At 33.8% G+C, this 21,400-nt stretch overlaps 1 protein-coding gene across 12 annotated transcripts in view; it reads right to left on the bottom strand.

The window, feature by feature from the left end:
* Epha5 (EPH receptor A5) overlaps nt 1-21,400 on the bottom strand; it is a 278,396-nt gene that overhangs the window by 58,370 nt on the left and 198,626 nt on the right. For 6 of the 12 annotated variants that reach the window (XM_075942761.1, XM_075942755.1, XM_075942757.1 and 3 more), the window contains 3 exons: nt 16,831-16,955; nt 10,315-10,474; nt 6,270-6,372 (listed from right to left, as the gene is read on the bottom strand). In XM_075942761.1, coding sequence (XP_075798876.1) covers nt 6,270-6,372; nt 10,315-10,474; nt 16,831-16,955 — 388 coding nt within the window. Of the gene's footprint in view, nt 1-6,269; nt 6,376-10,314; nt 10,475-16,830; nt 16,956-21,400 lie in introns of all 12 variants that reach the window. The other 6 variants (XM_075942754.1, XM_075942756.1, XM_075942758.1 and 3 more) reach the window with 1 other exon arrangement.

Raw genomic sequence — 21,400 nt, 5'->3', positions numbered from 1 at the left:
TCTGCTCTCTAATTATTTTAAGAGCTTTTTCACAAAAACAAACCTCATGTAATTATATGAAAATAGATTGGATAATAACTCTCAGTATTAAATCAATATGTTTGCCTGGATATATGACAGTTTTATGAAATCATATCTATTTGTTGACTCATAAACCACTGAGATTTACTTTCAGTGTACTCTTTTATAATAGTGATGGTATGTGAGATCGTAAATATTTGTTTATTTGTCACTTTCCAAATTTAAATAGTGTTATACTAAAATATATTTTTCTATAATTCTCTTCTTAAATTATCATAAGTTTGGAACTATATAACCCATGTTACTTTGTACACATCAAAACTATCAATTTATCTATTATTACATAAAAGGAATAATAAAAATGGCTTTATATTATTATTATTTACAAAAAACACTGCTACTTACTTCTGAATAATACTTATAAAACAGCTAAGTGTCAAAAATGCTATGATAAGTCAAGTTTTTTATTTCTCTTCAAATCACTGTTTATTTAATTATCTATCTATTTATTTATCATTTATAAAAAGACTGTGCATTTATTGGTAAGAGATTCTGTAAATAATAAGTTGGCATTACTAACATAACTCAGTTTTCCCAACTGCCATCATTAATAATGGGCAAATCACTTCACATGGTGATTGATGCACAGTTGGTTTTTAATTCTGTAATTTATGAGTAAGTAACTCATTCAATTACATTAAGTGTGAAAGCCACAGAAATATTTCCCTCCTTTTTTTATATATAAAAGAGAGAACATGCACACATAATGAACTGTAATTTGGGATGGAAAGTTTCAATTTTTATGAGAAACAACTGATACCTTATTTCAATGTTTTAGTGTAAAGAGAGAAGCCATTAGCTGAAGAATGGAGGAGGCTTTAGCCAGGAAAGAATGGTTGTTACAGGTCTTCATATGTGGCCAAAGTTTAAACCCTGAGAAGTGAGTAGAAATTTGATTGAAAGAAAGGGGGATGTCAGACTGTATGCAGAGGGAGAGCCTCTCTCCTCATTTTCCACCGTATGTTTAGGATGAGTCTCATACTCCAGCATGGGTGTCTGCTGTTCTGGACCATTTCTTAACAAGATGAGTTCTTCATCCTCCTCTCAGTTAATGATCACTCTTATGTTTATTGACCTATTCTTTAGAGCTTGATATAAAGGTTTCTTAAGTCTATTATTATTGGCTTTGAAAATGAAGTGTTAAGAGCACTGCATTAAAAGCTCAGCTCGGTAAAGTGATCCTTAACCCAACTACAAGCTGTTCTCTAGCTTCATAGACTCTTATGGCTCCTTAGCTGGATATTCCTCTTCTGTTGTGCATATCATTCAAATGAAAGTGTTAAGCATCTCTGATTATTCCTTGCAATTGGGAGGCAGAGACAGTCAGATCTTGGAGTTGTTGATCAGCCTGTTCCACAGAGCTAGTCCCAAGATAACCCGGGTTACCCAGAGGAACCATGTCTTAAGAAACAAACAATCGATCAGTTAACCAAATGAAAACTGATGCTATAGGTGGTAGCTGAAAGTATTTCAGTATCTAACATGTTTTAAGGATATACAGAAGTGAAACTAACCATCTTGAGGAAATCAAGAATATTGATGGCATTGGTGACATTAGAAATGAGTTGCGATGAAGTACAATTTAGCAGGAAATCCTGTCCAAAGAAAGACAGAGGAGTAATTCACTTTATTCTTATAAGTCAATTGACATTAAGTTCTAAGAAGTATTTTATTAATTTTACTGATAACTCTGAAAAGTTTTTTAATGTTAATCCCTCACTCTAGCAGAACAAAATGGGAAATTTTATATACAACAGCTGACACACCTCATGCTTACACGTAATGGAATATTCCTACAGTGAAAAGAAATGGAAGGCGCTACAGAGATGGCTCTGCAGGTAAAAACCATCAAGCTGCCACCTGACAATTGGAGTTCAATCCTCTGAGCTCTCAGAAAGCTGGATGGCAGGACCAGCATCTGTAACTCTCTCGCTGCTACTGAAACATCGAGCTGACTAATAGAAGTTGTTGGGTGCTTACAGGCCAGATACTGACGTGTGCAGAGGAAGAGCAGAAGCACAAATGGAGAAATCCTAACTCGAGACATAGTGAAGAAAGTCAGTTTCTGTAGAGTTGTTCTCTGAATCCCACTTGCAAATGTAGTACCTGGGCACCCAAAGTCACTCATCCCTTCATACACAGTCTCACTAAATACCTATGTTCTCTACCATCTTGTGTCTTACAATTTACTGAAAAAGAAAGAGCAAAAGCCAGATGAAGGCATATTTGAGAAACCATCTGTAGTAGGCAGAAGAAAGATCCTTAGATTATCATTTTCTTGTCTGTGACAGTATAAGATGCTGTGCAGACTTGGAAAGAATAACACATAAGCCATGTAGTTCTCTATTAAACTGAGTATGAAGATGTAGGAAAGAACCGTGAAAAAGTCTTAGGGAAGGACATTCCTAACAATGCTCATGAAAAAGCAGGGAGATACTTTTATTCACAATGAATCAGACAGTTTCAGCATTGAGACATGATGTGATGAAATAAGATATGTGAGGTCCTGAGAGTGGTGCCCGCTAATGGGTCATGCATAATTGGTGTTAGACAACATTATAATTATTTCTGACAATATTATTATCTTATTATTTGCATTAGGCAACATACTTCCTCGGAAGAAAGTTTAAAATATTTTGTACCCTTACAAGACACTCACAATTCTTTATTCTTTGAATGGTCTATTTATTTTTATTTTATATGTAAGAGTTTTCCTGCATGTTTTCCTGGTACATATTAAGATCAGAGGTAGGCACCAAATCTCCTGGAACTGCTGTTGCACATAGATTTTAGCTGCCAGGGGAGTTCTGAGTGGTGCTCTGCAAAAATAGCAAGTGCTCTTTGTAGTCTAAAAGAAAAATCACAATTATTTAATGTAGATGCAGCTAGAGTTCTGGTATATATCTAAATTTGTATTAAAAACTCTTGTATAATTCATGATCCCAAGCAAACACTGAAAAACCTTACTCTGAAACTATTGTTTATTTTTCTATGTAGAACTGATTATTATATATAAGAATTCAGCGATGGCTCATTATTAACGGGAGCGTTAATCAGACCATCCTTTTTGTACAAATGGAAAAAAATGTGGGTTTCAAAAGTATTGAATGTCTGTTCTCTTTATCGTTATTTTAATTCAACCCCATGAAATTGTGTCTACTTATAAATCTACTAAAATAAAAGATAAGTATTTGAACAAAGGTGATTGCTCTTTTTTTTTTCTCAAATGTACAGGTGGACCTTCTTAGGAATGTGTACCAGAATCTCAACAAACCATTGTGATGGGTATCTATGAAGACTGAATCATTTGCATTCTGATATACACGAGGAATCAGAAGAAAATTACAAAACAAAATTTACTGTTAATTTTTCATGTAAAATGAGAGGAAACTAAAGCAATGTTTCATATAAAACTGCTGTCTATTTTTCTCATGTCACCCTATGTCTTAATTCTTACAGTTTATCCCACAGATACAATAGGCATTCATTGCTGAAGAAACTCACCTCAGGAATCAGCAAGTCATGTCAAAAGGAGGAAGTATCAGTTTCTTAGTGGGATATTGAGGCACTATAATAGAGCATCTAAATCTAGGCATGCCTTCTTCACATACTCAAAAACACAAGAGAAGAACCTTGGTCCAGGAAATAATATTTTCTAGTCAGGAAGAAATTTTTCATACTGAATTTATTATCTTAGAAATATCTCAACCTGAAAGTCATAAATGAATACTCTTAAAAGTCTCATCAAAGACCATGCAGAAAAAACCAAATCCTTCTCTTCTTCAGGATATTTTCCCTGCTCTTTCCTTTCCAATTTCAGAACAGGCAATAGGCTTTAAGCCCAGGGGCTTGATGTAAAACAGCACGTATGAATATATATGACTGAGCAAGTTCTAATAATGTGTACTTATCTCCAGATGTTCTTTGAGAATTAATTTGAAGTAAAAAGAAAATCTCCAGTTTTATGATGTAACTAAATATGAGAACATATGAAAAATTTAGATTTCAGAAATAAAATATCACAAATCATTATTTGATTCCCTAAAATCTAAAGATAGAGTCAAATAAATGAATCAGTTCTGTATAGTCAATTTTACTTTGCTTTTTATGTATCCTTATATTATAATTTAAGTTTTATAGTAGACTAAGGTATTTGTCAGAGTCAGTTTTCAATATTTATGCCCTTGTGTATAAAAGGGGAAATTTAAAACGTGGAGGGGGAAAGGCTAGTTAAAAAAGAAAAAAAGAAGCAAGAAAGTAAAATAGCAAGAGGCTCTAACTTGTGGAAATGAAAGTCTCACAAAACCTGCAGATTAAACAACTATATTTATGAAATAGGAAATGTAAGGGAAAAACCCAAACTGTGCTATAAAGAACCCATCTGTGTTCAATACTCTAAGAGATGAAAGAGAAAGATTAAAGAAACTTACAGTTTGCTTACATTACAGAGGATTTAAGTTTTAATCTTCTTGGGATAATTAGTCATAGTTTGTTGAAAGATTGTCAATTTTTCTGTAATGTCATATGGGAATTTAAACATTATTGAGAAATAATATGGTAAAAAAGAAAACTTTAAGCCTCAAAGTAAAAAGCCCTATCGAAAAATAAACACCTTTGAAAGAGTTGATTATTTTCTACTTTATATAATTAGTGCTACTTTTCAAGATTAACAAAATTACATGTATTCTAAAATCACATCTAGTTAGAAAGAATCTAAAAGATAGCCAGCCAAAAGTTATCTAACAGGATTTTGAAACTTTGCGTTTAATTTCTTTTTATCTTGAGTTCTTATTAGAATAAAAAGTTGACATTTTTGCAATAGTTTAATTGTATTACATTCACCATAACATACTCTAAAAATGTATTTTTTCTGTATTATGAAAGTAAATTCAAAATGTCATTGTTACAATTATATTTTCCTTTAGTTTGCATGTTAATTTAAATTATCATCATGCACATGAAGATAATTTTGGATATAATTTTGGATAATATTTTTGAAACAAATTAAAATAAAATGGGTTCATTTATTTTGCACCATTGAGATATCAAATTATGTTCAAATAACAAAAATGTTGGCAAAGTTGTACTTGAGACTTCTTATTCAAGGAGTTACGCTATGAAATGAGAGTTCAAAGTGAGAGGGAAATCAGGACAACCTTAGGCATGTATTAAGCGTTTATCAATTACTTATTTTGTTGTCACAGAGACAGAGTGTTTGCTCTGTTTATTTCAACTTGACATCGACTTCAGATAACCGAAAGAAGAGAGCCTCAACTGAAACACATGCCTCCATATGATCCTGTGTCACGACATTTTTAAAATTAGTGATTGCCTGGTAACAACTCAGTCCATTGTGGGGGGATCTAACTTTGGGCTGATGGTCCTGGTCTCTATACAAAATCAGGCTGAGCAAGACATGGGGAGCAAACAAATGGGCAGCACCCGTTCATGGCTTCTGTGTCAGTTCCTTCCTCCAGCTTCTTGCCATGTTTGAGCTCTTGCTCTGACTACCTTCCATCATAAACTACAAAAAGACGTGTAAGCCAATTAAACCCTTTCCTCATCAAATTGTCTTGGTCATGATGTTTTATCACAGGAATAGTAACCCTAAGACAGAAAATATATATGTATGTATATTAACATCTTTACAGCATATCCATGATAGTATCCAATAATTTGCCAGAAGTCTAATATAATTTCTCAATTTTATTGCAGTCATGCAAATTTTGTTAACTTCCTACATTGTTTCTTTTACTCCAGAATGTATGAGTTATATAAATACTAGTCCTATTCCTCAAATGACTAGCAGGCAGTTCCTTTGGACATCCTAAACAATGACTAACACTGAATCAAGCAATGATCAATTCTTTTGTGAAATAAAATATGCAGAATTAGCAATGCAGTGTGTTAGAAGATCCGTATCAGTCTACTAATCACAGAATAAGCAATATCATTTAGTGCTGTTCTTGTGGAGAGGAGAGACTATATCTAAGAAGGAGGGAAAGTATGTGATAACAATTGGCAGCAACATGGACCAGATAAAACTTAAGAACTAAGGCACACATAGGCATTATCTCCTGGCATGCTGCTTCTTTGATTTGTTTTAGGGTGTGTTTAACAGCCACATAGTTGGATCAAGGTGAGAGAGCGAGCAGCTGCAAAGGTTCAGAAACTCTTTCCTCCCTTACCTGCCACTGAGGAGGAAGCCAATCATCACTGCCAACAAGATGACTCCCACTGTCACCGACACTGCAATGATGGGAATCTGGCTTTGATCATTGGATGCTGCTACTGCTGATAGAAGACAGAGAAAAAAGAACTTGTAGTTAAAGGTACCACATGCATCAAAATGTGAGCTGCTTCACAGCGGTTAATTGATCATGGTTTAAATAATCCACCCGCATCCAGCTAAAGTTACCTCATAATGTCTGTTTTCAGAAAGGCATTTGAAGGAGGAAATATTAACTCACCAAATAAAACTCAAAAGCCCAATGCTCACAAATTATTTTCTCTCTATAATAAAAATCAATGCAGATTATACGGTACCACAATTATTTGCACCTTGCAAGGTAAAGGGGAATTTTTGTCTATGACTTTAAACACATGCATGTATACATTGTATAACAAAATGTTACATATTTTATAACAAAATTTTATAACATTGTATAATAAAATGTTGAATATTTAAGCTTTGACATTTCTAGATTTTGGATGTTGTTCTCTAGGAAAACAAATATATTACCTCAAGAATTCCTTCCTCTATAGAGAATGTCTGAAATGTCTCTGACCTTGCTGAAATAAAATGCAAAACAAAAGTCTATATCTAATTTAATAGCCCAGCTACATGTGCAATATAATGTCACTATATTTTATAAATAGGATGACTGAAAATTATGAAAGTGTCAATTTAAAGCGTTGTGGCTATGATTAGACAAATTTGAAGCACTTGTTTACTACATATTTTTACACACGGACTCACAGCAGTTTATAACTTTATCAATGCAATGGTTACAATATGGTTATGAAAGTCTTAGGTAGTGGTATCTATATAAGCATGATAAACTTTATGTTGTGCTGATATTTTCAACAGCTTATATGAGTAAAATCTTATTTATAGGCTATGGGTAAAGTATGAGTAAAATTCTTTGTAATCTACAAGTCTATGTTCCCCTTTCTTTCCCTTTTAAAAGAAATGTATTTGTTTTGATTTTATGTTTAAGGGTATTCTTCTTGCATGTATGTCAGCACACTACATCGGATCTTAGAACACACAGAGGTAAGAAGACACCACTGAATCCCAAGGAACTGAAGTTACAGATGGTTGGGAGCCACAATGAAAGTATTGGGAATTAAACCCAGCACCTCTAGAAAAGCTTCCAATGCTCATTTTTTAATTCTTTTTATTTAGTTATACATTTTTCTTTGCTCCCCTCCCTTTCTCTCTTCTCTTATTCTACCCTCTCCTGTGACCCCCACACTCACAATTTACTCAGATTTTATCTTTTTCTCCTTCCTATGTAGATCCATGTATATCTCTCTTAGAATCCTCTACATTGTCTAGATTCTCTGAGGTTGTGATCTCTCAGGATTGAACCCATCAATGAAAGGAAGAAATGTCTTTGGGGGAGTGATATACCTTTATATCTAAACTAACTAACATTTAACCAAAATTTTAAAAAGATCTTGAATTTACTAGGTGTATGAGCTATAAAAATACTTCATCATTTAGCCTTGCTCTCTTGATTATAGAGCAGAATCACTACCTTTCTGTTAAAATTGGAGTGAATAAATATAAAATATTTAGTGAAATAGCTTGATTATTAGTGTGCTTGCATAGTTTTTTCCGTATTTATTTATTTTTCTGCTTTATTTACCCTCTTAATCCTAGTGCCAGCATCCTGAGTGAGTTATATGGAAAAAACCTTATCTAGTGAAAGTCAGTATTGTTCCATCTCTCTGAAACTTTTCTTCTGCTTCAAGGCTATGGATGATTGTGAATTCAATGAGTACATCATCTACATATATTCACTACAATAAATAATTTCTCCACTAGAAATATTTAGCTCAGTATTTAAACCATTCCTCCTGTTGCTTTGTTAACCAAAATAAATAAGTAAATAAAGGTTTCTTTTTTGCTGTTTCCAGGGCTCTCTGTAGTGACCCATGTTCTCTACAGTAATCCATGAGTGCTTATAGTTGATGAAATCTTTGATTCCCCTCTCTTCTCTTTCTTCTTTTTTCTTTTCCCTTATCTTTCTTCTTGTCTTCCTCGCCAATAGAAAAGTAATCTAAAACATCAGTTAACAAATCAAAATTTAAAATCAAAAGTTAAAAATCAAAAGATGATTTTGTTTTCAATAATTGTATCTCTCCATAGATTCAATCTGCTTGTTCAATAAATATTTCCTTTTATGTTGATTGTATTGTCACAGGAAATCAAATATGCTTAAAAATGATGCTTACATAGCATTTCTACTCCTGCAGGTTTGAGAAAATGCTCAAGAAAATATATCATAAATCAAACCACCAAGCTATAATGTTCCCATCGCCCAGGTTTCTATTCAATATTACTTAATATTACTTACTAACTACTTCCCTATTCATTACTAAATATGTTTGCTTTTTATTCCATATTCATCACATATTTTATCCAGTTATCACTTTGATTCAAACTTGTAAAATGATTATATCTGAATATTGTTTATAAAGTATTGAGAATGCACCATATGCATAGTGGAATTTATTATAAAATGATATTTTTGACCTCTGTAGTTACAAAGTATCAAAGCTTATTTTGATCATGTCTGTAAAATATTATATATATATAATGTTTGTATACTTTGTTCCTAGAGTTTATAGGCTAGTAGAGCATTCAATGCTAGTAAAATATACATACAATGAAAACAATTACAGTAGGATGGTGCCATAATATATCTTTTATAACAAATCCACCTTAAGATTAAAGTATAAGATTTAATAATTAATTCATTCTGCAGACTGTACTTTTCTGATTTCATAAACACCCACTATTATATCTATTTAAAAGTTTATCTGAAAGCTAAGCATTAGATTTCAATTTCTATATGTTTGATTAAATTCAAGTCATGCATTTTTTTGTATAGGAAAGAAATAGCAATTTCTACCACTGACATCTTTTCTTATAATGTCTCATGAGGTAGCACAAGGGAGTCTGTTCAACACTTAATAAAAATTATTTATGTAAATCAATTAGAAAGATTTCAAACAGAAGCAATTTGGGTTCCTAGAGGACTATATCATAAGAATTTATTAAATTGTATTGCTGTAATTATTCTAATAATTATAACATTAATCCAATAACTACACTTTTATTTTGTTACTTTTTAACTGTGTGTTTTCTTTTCCAATGCGAAGTATGGTGCTGGGTGAAGAACACACATAAATCCACACACACACATATGCATCTGTGAATGTACACATATACTCAGAGACAGACACACACAAGCATACACACACATACACACAGGCAGACACACACACTTATACACATACATATACACACACACACAACAATTTACACTCCTCCTGTGTGTTACTTCCTTAGCAGAAAACTAATAGTACTATCTCCCTTGTCCATAAACAAAGCATGATTTTGTCATCTAAGTTAGCTTCAATGTATTTGCTTTAGGACAAGTGATCTAAAATCATTTGTTGAAGCCTGAAGTTATGTTTTATGAGATTAAACACGAAGTGGGCACCAAAGAACATTTCAGAACCATTTCTAGATTTTCCATTCCAAGATTCTGACACAAATTTAATTTTTACTTTAGGAAATCAGATTGGATCCTGAAAGCACCATTTTCTTGTCAAATTCAATGCTAAAGAAAGCTCCCTGTAGAATTTGCTTAGAAAGACTAAAGTAGCATAGTTCAATAAAGCAAGTAAAAAGTAAATGACAATAATTCAATAAAGCACGGCACCTGGGGGAACGAAGTCTTTAAAAGCACGGCTTAAACATTTCTTAAGATGCTTGATGTAGCTGCTCTCAGTGGACCAAAGCGGGCAGGCGAGCAGGGCAGTGTTAACCCACAGACCTACCATTAGAGCATGGCCGAGGCCTCCTACCTGAAGGGGTCAGAAGTGGAGAGGGAAGGAAGAGAAGCTGACAGCGAGCCCCAGGAGCCTATCGATCCACAGGCTCTCTTCTGGTTACCATTACAGAGACAGAGGTTGACAGTAATTAAAATGACTTACACACTGGTGTGGTTTCAAACTCAAATCTTCGACTGAAGGCACCGTAGCCTGCTGCTGTTCGTGCTCGAATTTGGAAGACATACACAGACGCAGGCTTCAGGCCCTCTGCAGTAATAGTGGTCTCTTTAGACTTGATAATTGTGTAGCTGGTCTCTTGGTCCTTGGATTGCATATGTAAGAAAGGGGGAAAAAATCAGTCTTCAAAAGATGAATTACTGACAGCAAAACAGAAAACTCATAAAATGGATCAGAAAGCGAAGACTTCCTATTATACACACACTGAAAACAAAACCAAAGATATCTCTACTACCCCTGAAGAATTTTAGTATGTCAGCAAATGTTTCCAGAACGTAACCATTTTAATGACATTTTAGTTACTTATCTATCATATATGCCTTGGGCAATAATAAATTTATAACATTTAACAATATTATAATTTGGGACTAGAGAAATGTTTCAGCTGTTAAGAGCATTTGCTGGGGTGTCAGAAGGCTCAAGGTCAGTTCGCCACACCCACAGGATGACTCCTTACCACCTATAGCTCTAGTTTCAAGGGGCCCAATGCCCTCTTAAATCTGCAGACTCCTACAGTCCCATGGTACACATACGTACAGTCATGCAGTCTCTCTCTCTATCTGTGTCTCTGTCTCTCTCTCACACACACAATAAATAAATCTTTAATAACATTGCAGGAAAGCATTACTCGGGAGACTGCATTTATGTTACGACTATGTTCTTGCTTCTGTAGGAACAACTTCTTGTAATATCTCTAACTTATTTGCTAGCTCTCCAGAATGCTGAAATTATTTCTTGAGTATTCAGATTACATGTAAGCTTTAAATCTTCTATAAATTTGATTTTGAATTAGATTTAAAGCTTAAGAAATGAAATAAGTACTTCCAATAAACTTTAATTTTGTTTGATTTAATCTAAACAGGAATCAGTAAAGAAAATTGCAAAAATACAGGACATGTGTGTGTGTATATATATATATATGTGTGTGTGTGTTTATGTATGTATGTATATTATATATATACATATATGTTTATATATATGTACATTTTTTAAAAAGTGCTGGTTGTTGGAGACACTAGCAACTTAGTGATTGGAGGTGGAACAGAAAAGAGATTGGAAGGTAAACAAAGGAAACCTGTTCCCATTGGAGAGATAACAGAAATCCCCACCCACCCCATGGCCTCTCAATGTCCTAGGACAAAGGCCAACATTTACCATGACACTCTAATCACAGGCTGACATGCTGTTACAGTAGATTCACTTTTACCTTTATATTTACTTTGGAATAGAACATACTGCCTGAGTGTCCTCATCAGAATGGGGTAAGAATGAAACAAGGAATGAACATGAAGATGCTTCATGGATTAATACATATGATCTAATGGATGCTCAACTCTTCCTAAATCTTCATAATGAAGGTGATATGTAACTACTTTCCAATTCACCAATAATACTACCCAAAACATAAACCTGGAAGGACTCATTTTTTAAAAGCAGCTAATCAGTCTTCATTTATATGTTTCAACACATCAAATCATCATGAATCTAGGTATATCCAAATTCATCTCTAAATTGGGATGGTCTGATTTGTTTCTAATAGATATAAGTTTTCTGATTCATTCTGCACTGCCATTGATCTTTAGATCTTAATGCACAGATTAAGTACTTAGTCTATGAAATATTGAGGGAATTTTTTGTTATTTTATAAGGGAGTTAAAGTACATAATTTAGTGCTAGAAGATGAATCTGGTTCACAAGCCCTTCTTTACCTTCTGTCTATTGTGTTAGTGCTAGGATAACAGAAGTTCAAAGTTATTCCTTGAGCTGTTCCTAAATATTGTAAACAACTTTTTATGGTCCACTGTAGCTACAGAGAGTTCAGGGGATGCTCAGGTTTATGACTGAATAAACCTGATTACATTATTCACTGTTTTTCAATATTGAGCCTAAATATCATCAGTTCTCAGTAATAAACTTTGCAGTTTGGCTATGATTGTAGTAATAACTTTCAGTAAGAAATGATTAAATATCCCATTTGCTAATATTATTTTCATCTCTTTGAAAGAAGTTTAACTTTGTGAAGAGAAATCTAGTAAAAACCACTGCTATATTAAAATGTATTTTCTATAATTTTAATTTTCTTTTCTCATAAAACAGTTTTAATATAAAATAGGAAGGATTTTTTAAGAGCACAGGAATATTGACATTAAAATTCCAAATATATGGTTAACATGTATATATAAGGCTCCACACCTCAGATTATTTTTATTTAAAATGGATTTGAAAGTCTATCAATACAAAAGAGGAAAATCACAACACTTTAAATAGGCAAATTTGATTACTCAAAAGCTTGTATGGATGAAACTAGTGAAGAACAACAATGTGGAATAAATGCATTCTGTAAATATATTGCATATTTTATTACAACAAGGAAAAAGTATTTGAAATAATGTTTGATACAACATCAATTACACAAAAGACATTATTGTTTGATTTTATGATTAGGAATATCTTTGTTGTTTTTAACTAGTGTCTAATTATACTTTGTCTTGCTGAGTTAGTTCAATGCTATATTTTTTTAAAAAATATTTGAGCAAAGAGTATGCAAACTGATTAAAGCCTATTAATATATACTGGAATAACCTCAGTATTCTACAAAATATATTTCCATTCCACTTTTTAAACCCCTGAACAGGCTAATGTTCCTCTTCTCACAAGCTCTATATATACCTTGCAATCAAGTAACTGCACTTGGCTGTCAAATAGTAGATCAGGGCAGGGGTGTTCACTACACTGGGGCCCCAGCTGAGCAAATGAACTACATTCCCCAGCTGCTTCCTGAGCATTGCTCACATGTAGTGAGGAGAGAACCCAGCAAAAGAAGCCAGCTGGCAAACAGCTTGTCAAGGGGCAGCTTCCCCTTTTCTTCTGCCTTTAATTAAGAGATGGCAAGAGGCCCATCACCAGACCAGAGCAGAGGAGCCCAATGACCTCTATTAGAACAGTGCAATGGTGGTTGATGTGCCAGCTGGCAAGTGTGCACATCCTAGAAGGCTGTGCCACCTGTAGCTGGCCGAAAGCCATCCAACAAAACATTGGTGTCACCCTGAAGGTTCCAAATGAGCTCTGGAAATCTACCAAAACCCCCACCTCAACATGTTATAAAGGCTCATTATCCTTTATCCTTTTAGAAGTGTTAGGATAATCTTTATGTACATATGAGAATGTTTAGTAACTCGACATGGATTAATAACATTAACAAAGGCAATTTATAACTCTACCAAGTACTATAACCCTTGTTACTTTTAAATGTGAACCAAGGTAAATTATTATCAATGTATTTTACCCTTAGCATGTAGAAACCATTTTCCCCAAATAAAGTGACTTTCTCTTTAAAAAAAAATACATGTGTATGTATGCACCCATGCATGCTGATATATGTACAAGGACATGGAGGAGCGCATTTGCACTTGTGCACATGTGGTTGACCAGAGGGCTATCTTTAAATGGCATCCTCAGAAATGCCATCTACCCCCATTGAGACAATCTCTCGTTTCTTTCAATCTCAAAATCAATTAATGAAGATTGCTCTTCAGGAAGCCTCAGAGATCCTCCTCGGTCCGCTTCCAGAGTACTGGGACTGCAAGCATGCACCAGCTTGCCTGGAAACCATGGGTTCTGAGGACCTTAGAAGCAGGTCTTCCAACATGTTCACTCCATACTTTTCCAACTAAGATTTGCCAACCCTTCAGATTATTTTTCTTACTCTCGGTTATAAAGATAATAAACATACCAATATACCACTAATTGCAAGTTATTAAAGAACAAATCATGTTGAAATTCAAATAACTAAAAACATTCTCTTTTGAAGAGAATGTTCCAGAACATGGATAGCATTCACCAGATATAGCCACAGAAAATAACACTTCCCAAGACACATTTAATATCTGTGCTCTAATAGAAGAAGCAACTTAAAGAATGAAAGAAGCAGACATCCTTGCTCATACTGAACAGTGTAAGTAAGCTGGAAAGTGGTAGATAAAGTTAATGTTACTAACTACGGAGTCATGGAAAGGATTTGGGGAGTAAATACATGAATACTGCTTATTGGTCTACATCATTAATTGAGTAGAATAAAAACAATGTAAACACACAAGCACACATTAAAATTTTTGTTAATAAGGTTTTGTTGATAGATCATATTTCTGCTAAATTAATGATATATAATCATGTATATAATTGTGGTGTAAAGATAACAATGGTTTCCATTATATATTTTAGCAAGTTAAAATCCATTTTAACTGCACTAATCACTGCAAATATAAAATTTTTATAGCCAAAGTTTATTTGGTTTCCTTATATAAATGTTTGATTTTAGACACCTTTGCGCTGTGTAGAATGGAAAAGGTTACAAAAGTAAATAGGAACTGTATTCTTAATTTGTAAATTATTACACATAGAATGTGTTTATATCATCAATATCTGGAACTCAGAGACAGTTCTGATTACTGAACTCAGAGAATTGGGAATCAGTGAGGCCACTACATTCTGCCACATTACCTCCAATTATGTTGACAGGAAATACCTGCAACCATGCTGAAAAACAATTTCATCTCAAAGGTGCACTCTTAGAGTACTTTGATGCATTCAAAACTACATTTTTGGTGTGAATAACAAGGCACCAAGAAGGACAGCGGGAGAGGAGAACAATAAGAAGAAATTATGATAGAATGCAAATGAATAACATAATGAAATCAGTTTGATTATACTCTAAGGTAACCCGGCAAATTTCACAACACAATAAATAAGGTTTAAAAAAAAACAAAGAAAACAGTATCACCATTTATGTTCTGTATGATCCAATAGCTACAGGTAACACTGTCACCAATAATAATTGACAGTATGATAATCCATTAACAAGATCAAAGGATCATCATTGCAGAAATTTAAAAGCCTAGCTATAAGATCTAGATAGCTCTCCCTACTATATATTTCTTTATTAATGCATTATCCTTAACCACATAGTTAATTGTCGAATTAATAATCAAAATAAGGCATTTTTAAATCTCTAAAAACTATGAAAGTTGTTTAACCACATTTTCTTAGACTCTTTTTATTCACAAGCAATCTTAGATATTTTAAGTATTTTTCATCATCTACTCTGAGCATTTCAGGAGGTGATGAATAGACCCATCCTCCTTTTCTATGGGAAGGTCCTTAGGAATCACAAGTCAAGGGTTTGCGCCATTAACATTCCATTTTTTCTTCCCTAAAAGTGAAATGATGCCTTGGTAAGTTTATAAGAATCTATTAAGTGTACCTCATTATTCCACTTCACCAGGATTCACTTGTGTGTACTGTGCTCCTGTAATTTCTTCTCCAATTAGCAAAGTCAGTACATCTGCGTCCAGGTCTCCATGTCACCTATTTGGGACTGGCTTGGGCATCCATCTAACTTTCTGAACTTTTTATTAGAACACAGATTGTTCTAAAGATATGCTATTTAGGTCGAAGCTACCCAAATTCCCATTTTCATAGGATAGAAGGTAGAACCATAAATGGTGACTCCTGTATTTCAGCAACACAAGCCAGCATAACGGCAGAAACGATAAACTCACTCTGAGCTTCCAAACGTGATTCTATTTTCAATAGATTACTTGATTATACAGTCAGAAGAAAGTAAAATGATGTTAACCTCCTTTAGAGAACAATGATTGCATGTATGTATGTGTGTGGGTGGGGTGAGTGTAATTTCCCATACTTTAACAGAACTGTTACTGTGATAGCGACCAGGCATGACTATACATAGTTATGCTTGTGTGGTATTGCACCCACTACTGAAAATCAAAAGACTGAAAATTTACTACATTTTCAAAATCTTGTATGATTTGTCTTTTATTTTATTCATATTTTTCCTTGTGTGAATGTATGTGGACATGTGGACATATGTGGATGGATGGGCATGTGTGTGCGGGCATGCGGATGTACATGTGTACAGAGGTCAGAGTTTGATTCGGAGAAACATCCGGATCTTTCATTCACCTTATTAAATGTGGTCATCTCTCAGTCAAATCCAGAGCTCAACAACATCATTTGTGTCGCTTGCCAGCTGTCTCTGGAGACCCCCTTACTCTGTTTTCTGAAGCAGAAATTGCAGGATGACCGTCACACCCACTTGACATTTATATGGGTTCTGGGAATCCAAACTCAGTTCCTCATGCTTGAGTGCAAGGATTTGTTTTTAACCAGCAAGTGGTTTCATTAGCCCCCAAATTTACCTTTTAATGTGAAATTAAATGTTAAACTGACTGTATGCTTTATCCAGCCACTCCAGGATGTGACAGGAGGGCTCACTGAAGGCATCTGGCTCCCACAAGCACAACTGAAAAATAGACTTTTTTTGATTTACACCCGAGAGTACAATCTCCTCTTGTACAAATTGAGAACTGAAGTTGTTAGAGTGGAAAGAAAAGAAAAGGAGTTTTATTTTCCTAATCCCACCTTTTCAAAGTACTTTATTTCATACTCCAGGATGATGCCATTGGGGCGATCTGGCTCTTGCCAAGACAAAGAGATGCTGTTCTTTGCAATCTTTCCCCTTTTCACGTTGGTGACTGGCGAAGGAGCTGTAAGATAACACAAATAAATAATAATGTGGTTAATAGAGAAATTAGAACTTACTCTGTGTAATGACTGGCATGTTATGATGTAACTATTAGTACATTTCCATTTACCCTGAAAAATTTATTATCTCTATGAAAGTTGTTAAAGGATATTATTATTTTAGCATATAAAATTAGCTACCCATCCTGAGAACCATGTATTATTAATACTGTACCTATCTGGAGTCTTTATATCCGCCTCAAATGTAGATGAATAGTTTTAATATATTCTTTTATAGAATATCGATTCCTGATGATAATGCTTATATTTTTATAAAAGGTTTTTAATGATCCAGTACCCTTTCATATGCCATATTTCCAAAATTTTGTCCTTGATCCACTTATTACAATAGATGTGTTATTTGTCAGATAATTATATTTTCAATATTATTTCCCTTTATTATATTTATTGAAAATAATCTAAAATAAATTTATATATAAGCCATTTTAACAGTTTATATAAACACTTTATTAAATATTATATCTCAAAATTTAAAAATAGAAAGAGATTGAGTTCCATTTCTTTCAATTATTTCATGACAAATCACTAATGGTGGTGTGATGTGAGAGTGATTTCTTATTAATAAAGAAACTGCCTAGACCCATTTGATAGGCCAACCCTTAGGTAGGCGGAGTAAACAGAACAGAATGCTGGGAGAAAGAAGCTGAGTCAAGGAGTCGCCATGATTCTCCCACTCCAGACAGATGCAGGTTAAGATCTTTCCTGGTAAGCCAGCTCGTGGAGCTACACAGATTATTAGAAATGGGTTAGATTGATATGTAAGAGCTAGCCAATAAGAAACTGGAACTAATGGGTCGGGCAGTGTTTAAGAGAATACAGTTTCCATGTAATTATTTCAGGTAAAGCTAGCCGTGCGGGCGGCCGCGTGCTGGGAACGTAGCCCACCATTCTTATTACAATAGTGGTGCTTATTGCTATCTACTAGAATGCTTGTTAGATCATTATTTCTAGTAAAAGTGCAATATATATATATATATATATATATATATATATATATATATTCCTTCAGATACATCTAGATACCTGAGTTCATAAAACATATGGAATTTTGACCATAATCCATATTATCATAGGCTGAGATACTTTTCAGACTCTATGGAGATGATGAAATAAGGAGTTGATATTGGTTACATAAGACTATATTTGCCAAAGTGATCATAGCTATGCTTTGTATATTATATAATATTTGCATACGACTAAACCACCCAATGAAACATCACAGAGAATATCTTTATTAAGTAGCAATAAACATATTTAGAAAAAACCCACACAAATATTTAGTGTTAAAAATCATGGTTAAGTTACTTACAATAACCAACATAGTTTAAATGCTTTGTTAGTATTTGTTGGATGGCAATGATTTAGGTAATCACAGGAATAAAGTCTATATGTGTTCAATATACATGCCATTTTCCTTCAAATATTATCATTACACAGATTGATAGTGGTTGAATATGCATATAAAAACACATTCATATGGAAGACTTGCTGTATGTGTGAAAATGTAGATAGATAAAGAGACAAATTAGTGTGTAGTGGGTTTTAATATGGATATTGTCAACTATAAAGAATTGTGTATAATCACAGACACAAACCCGAGTAGAAACTTGGTAATGTTAAATGTGTATGTGTGTGTACATATTTATAAACAAATACATGTGTGCCATATGTTAAATAGAGTTGTGTACATTAATCATATATAGTATGTTATGTAATTTATTTATTTTTTGATTATCCAAAACATCTTTTAAATTTAAATGTTCAGTTTTTGGCAATTTCTTGAAATTGTAATAATACTGGATACACTTTGAAAAACGGGTCATGGAGATCATATTTTAAACATCATCATATTAGATTCAGTAGCTGTGGGGACACAATTGGACAAGAGTCAGCTTTTTAAAACAGAAATAAAGCTATGGCACTCCTATGTTCAAAGTCGCCAAGAGCCTCTCTCAGGACTCAAGAGAAAGAGCCCAGATGCTCTGTCTGAGCCTTTGAGTCTTCAGGGTCTTTCCACTTAGCGTTGTGCTTCACCAGCTCTCAGATTAGCCTCTTACATCCTCCCCTCTGTACAACCACTCTGTCTACAGGTTAGCAGTCAGAAATGTTCCGAGAACACGCCGCTTGCACACACGTGCATGCACACACACACACACACACACACACACACAGACCCTTCTCACATAAACACACATGCACAAATGCACAACGAGATCTACACACTCACAAACATGAACACACACAGAAATGCATTGCTCATGGATTCATGGACACACTTTTCTTCTCCTTCCTGAGGCATCCCTGGCCTTACTTTGTTATAACTCTTAGAGTTACCAGCTCTCAACAATGCTCTCCTCTCCCCTCATCAGCCCTTGTAGCTCTTTTGTGTTCTGTTATTGATGTGAGTCTCACGCTTCCCTACAAATATAGTACATTTTTACTTTCCTGGTCACTCCAACTATGATATAAATTTGAAAAGACAGTGGTATTATGTGCTAAAACATTGCGGGATCACTTGCATAGGGAACAGTCTGTATATAATCAGAATAGGAGCCAAAGAGTATGTGTACAAGTGAATGATTGCTGGCTATATGTTTTAACTTTTATTTTTCTTATTTTTGACCAATGACAAAATTTTAACAATGTTTTTAAAAGAAAATGCTTTAATTTTTCCTTAATATTTATTTAATTTATACCTTATAAATATATTAATAATATAATTAAAATAATATATACAATATAATTTATTTATAATTATTCATATGGTAGATACTAATAATACTTAAGAGAAGAGTATATAAGCTACTTCTTCTTTATTTACCAATGATAGAATGATGGCTTTGGTGTGTTAATGTATACATTTAATTCTTTGAATGGCAGAAATAGTGATATTCAGGTACAAAGAATTTCTGGTCTCACCTTTGTCTTCCTTTCTCTCTATTTTCACTTAATAAGATTTGATTTAATTTTAAGTGTGTGTGTGTGTGTGTGTGTATGCACGTGCACCACAGGAGTTCATGTGCAGACTCCAGGGCCAGTGGATTCCCTGGTTCCCTGGAACAAGACTTAAAGGTGTTTGTAAAATTGCCTTATGTGAGTGATGGGAACCCAACTCTGGAAGAGCAGGGAGTGCTCCTAAATTCTGATCCTTCTCTTTAGTACTTGTCTTACTTTTTTGTCCATGCTAGGCTTACAGAATTGCCTGGAATATTTCAGAACCATAATGTAAATATGCTAAAAAAATAATGTTCATTTACTTCCTTCAGTTGAAACCATGATGATTGACAGTTCTAAGTAAAATTCTAAAGTTCAAATTTCCTATGGGTTTGAGTGAGGGAAGAATTATGTGCAGCATTTATATACAGAAGATTATATGCAACATTTTCAACAAATAATTGGGAAGACTGGGGAACATACAAGAGTAAGCCATGCATTCTCAATCTGCTGCTGGTGTGGGAGGTCCTTCTGTCTTATGTGTTGCTTTTATTGGTTAATGAATAAAAAAAACTGCTTTGAGCCTATGGCAGACAAGAACAGAACTCAGTGGGGAAAGCTAGGCTGTATGAAGGGAGAAAAAAGGGCAGAGTTGGAGAGAAGCCATGGAGCTCACGGAGACAGATGCTGGGAACTTTGCCAGGTAAGCCATAGTCACATGGCAATATGCAGATTAATAGAAATGGGTTAAATTAATATAAAACTTAGCCAATAAGAAGCTAGAGCTAATGGGCCAAGCAGTGTTTTAATTAATAGAGTTTCTGTTTGATTATTTTGGGTTTAAAGAAGCCATGTGGCTGGGAACCAATAAACCACCTCTCTCCAACACACTGCAGAGTTTGTAAAACAATAGAAATACATTGAAGGAGTAACAGAGATTTAAGAAATGATTTTTTCTTGACTAATTTTTAAGACTGATAGCCTTGTGGATTATCTCATAACCACTGTATATTTTGTTGCATTGTGCATTAGAACGAAATGAAGGTTATAATAAGATTAAATTTCCTCATTTATTTTAGCACAAATATTAACTGTAATTGATACATTTCTTAAGGATATCAGTATTCATTAAATAAGCTGATAGATTGCCAACAATCTTTTCAATGGTTTTAATAAGCATGAGAACTTGATAAAGATAGAACTTAATTTGGTATATTTACTATAATCTTTATCAGTTCTGAAATTTGCTTACCATATAGAAATTTAATAAACAATGAGCAACAAAATGAATAGGTAAATGAATAGTAAATGTATTTATTGCATAATATTTGGCAGTAAGTTTATCTTAAATGTTTATATTAGTGTAATATCATTTAAAGATCTGTGGTATTATTGAAAACTTAATTAGTATATTTATAAAATAATAAACTACTTTAAGGTGAAGTTAGGAAAT

Source organism: Microtus pennsylvanicus, chromosome 12 (genome assembly GCF_037038515.1).
Source record: "Microtus pennsylvanicus isolate mMicPen1 chromosome 12, mMicPen1.hap1, whole genome shotgun sequence".
Lineage (NCBI taxonomy): Eukaryota > Metazoa > Chordata > Mammalia > Rodentia > Cricetidae > Microtus > Microtus pennsylvanicus.
Note: the sequence above shows the minus strand (reverse complement) of the source record. Positions and strands in the feature narration are given on the sequence as shown.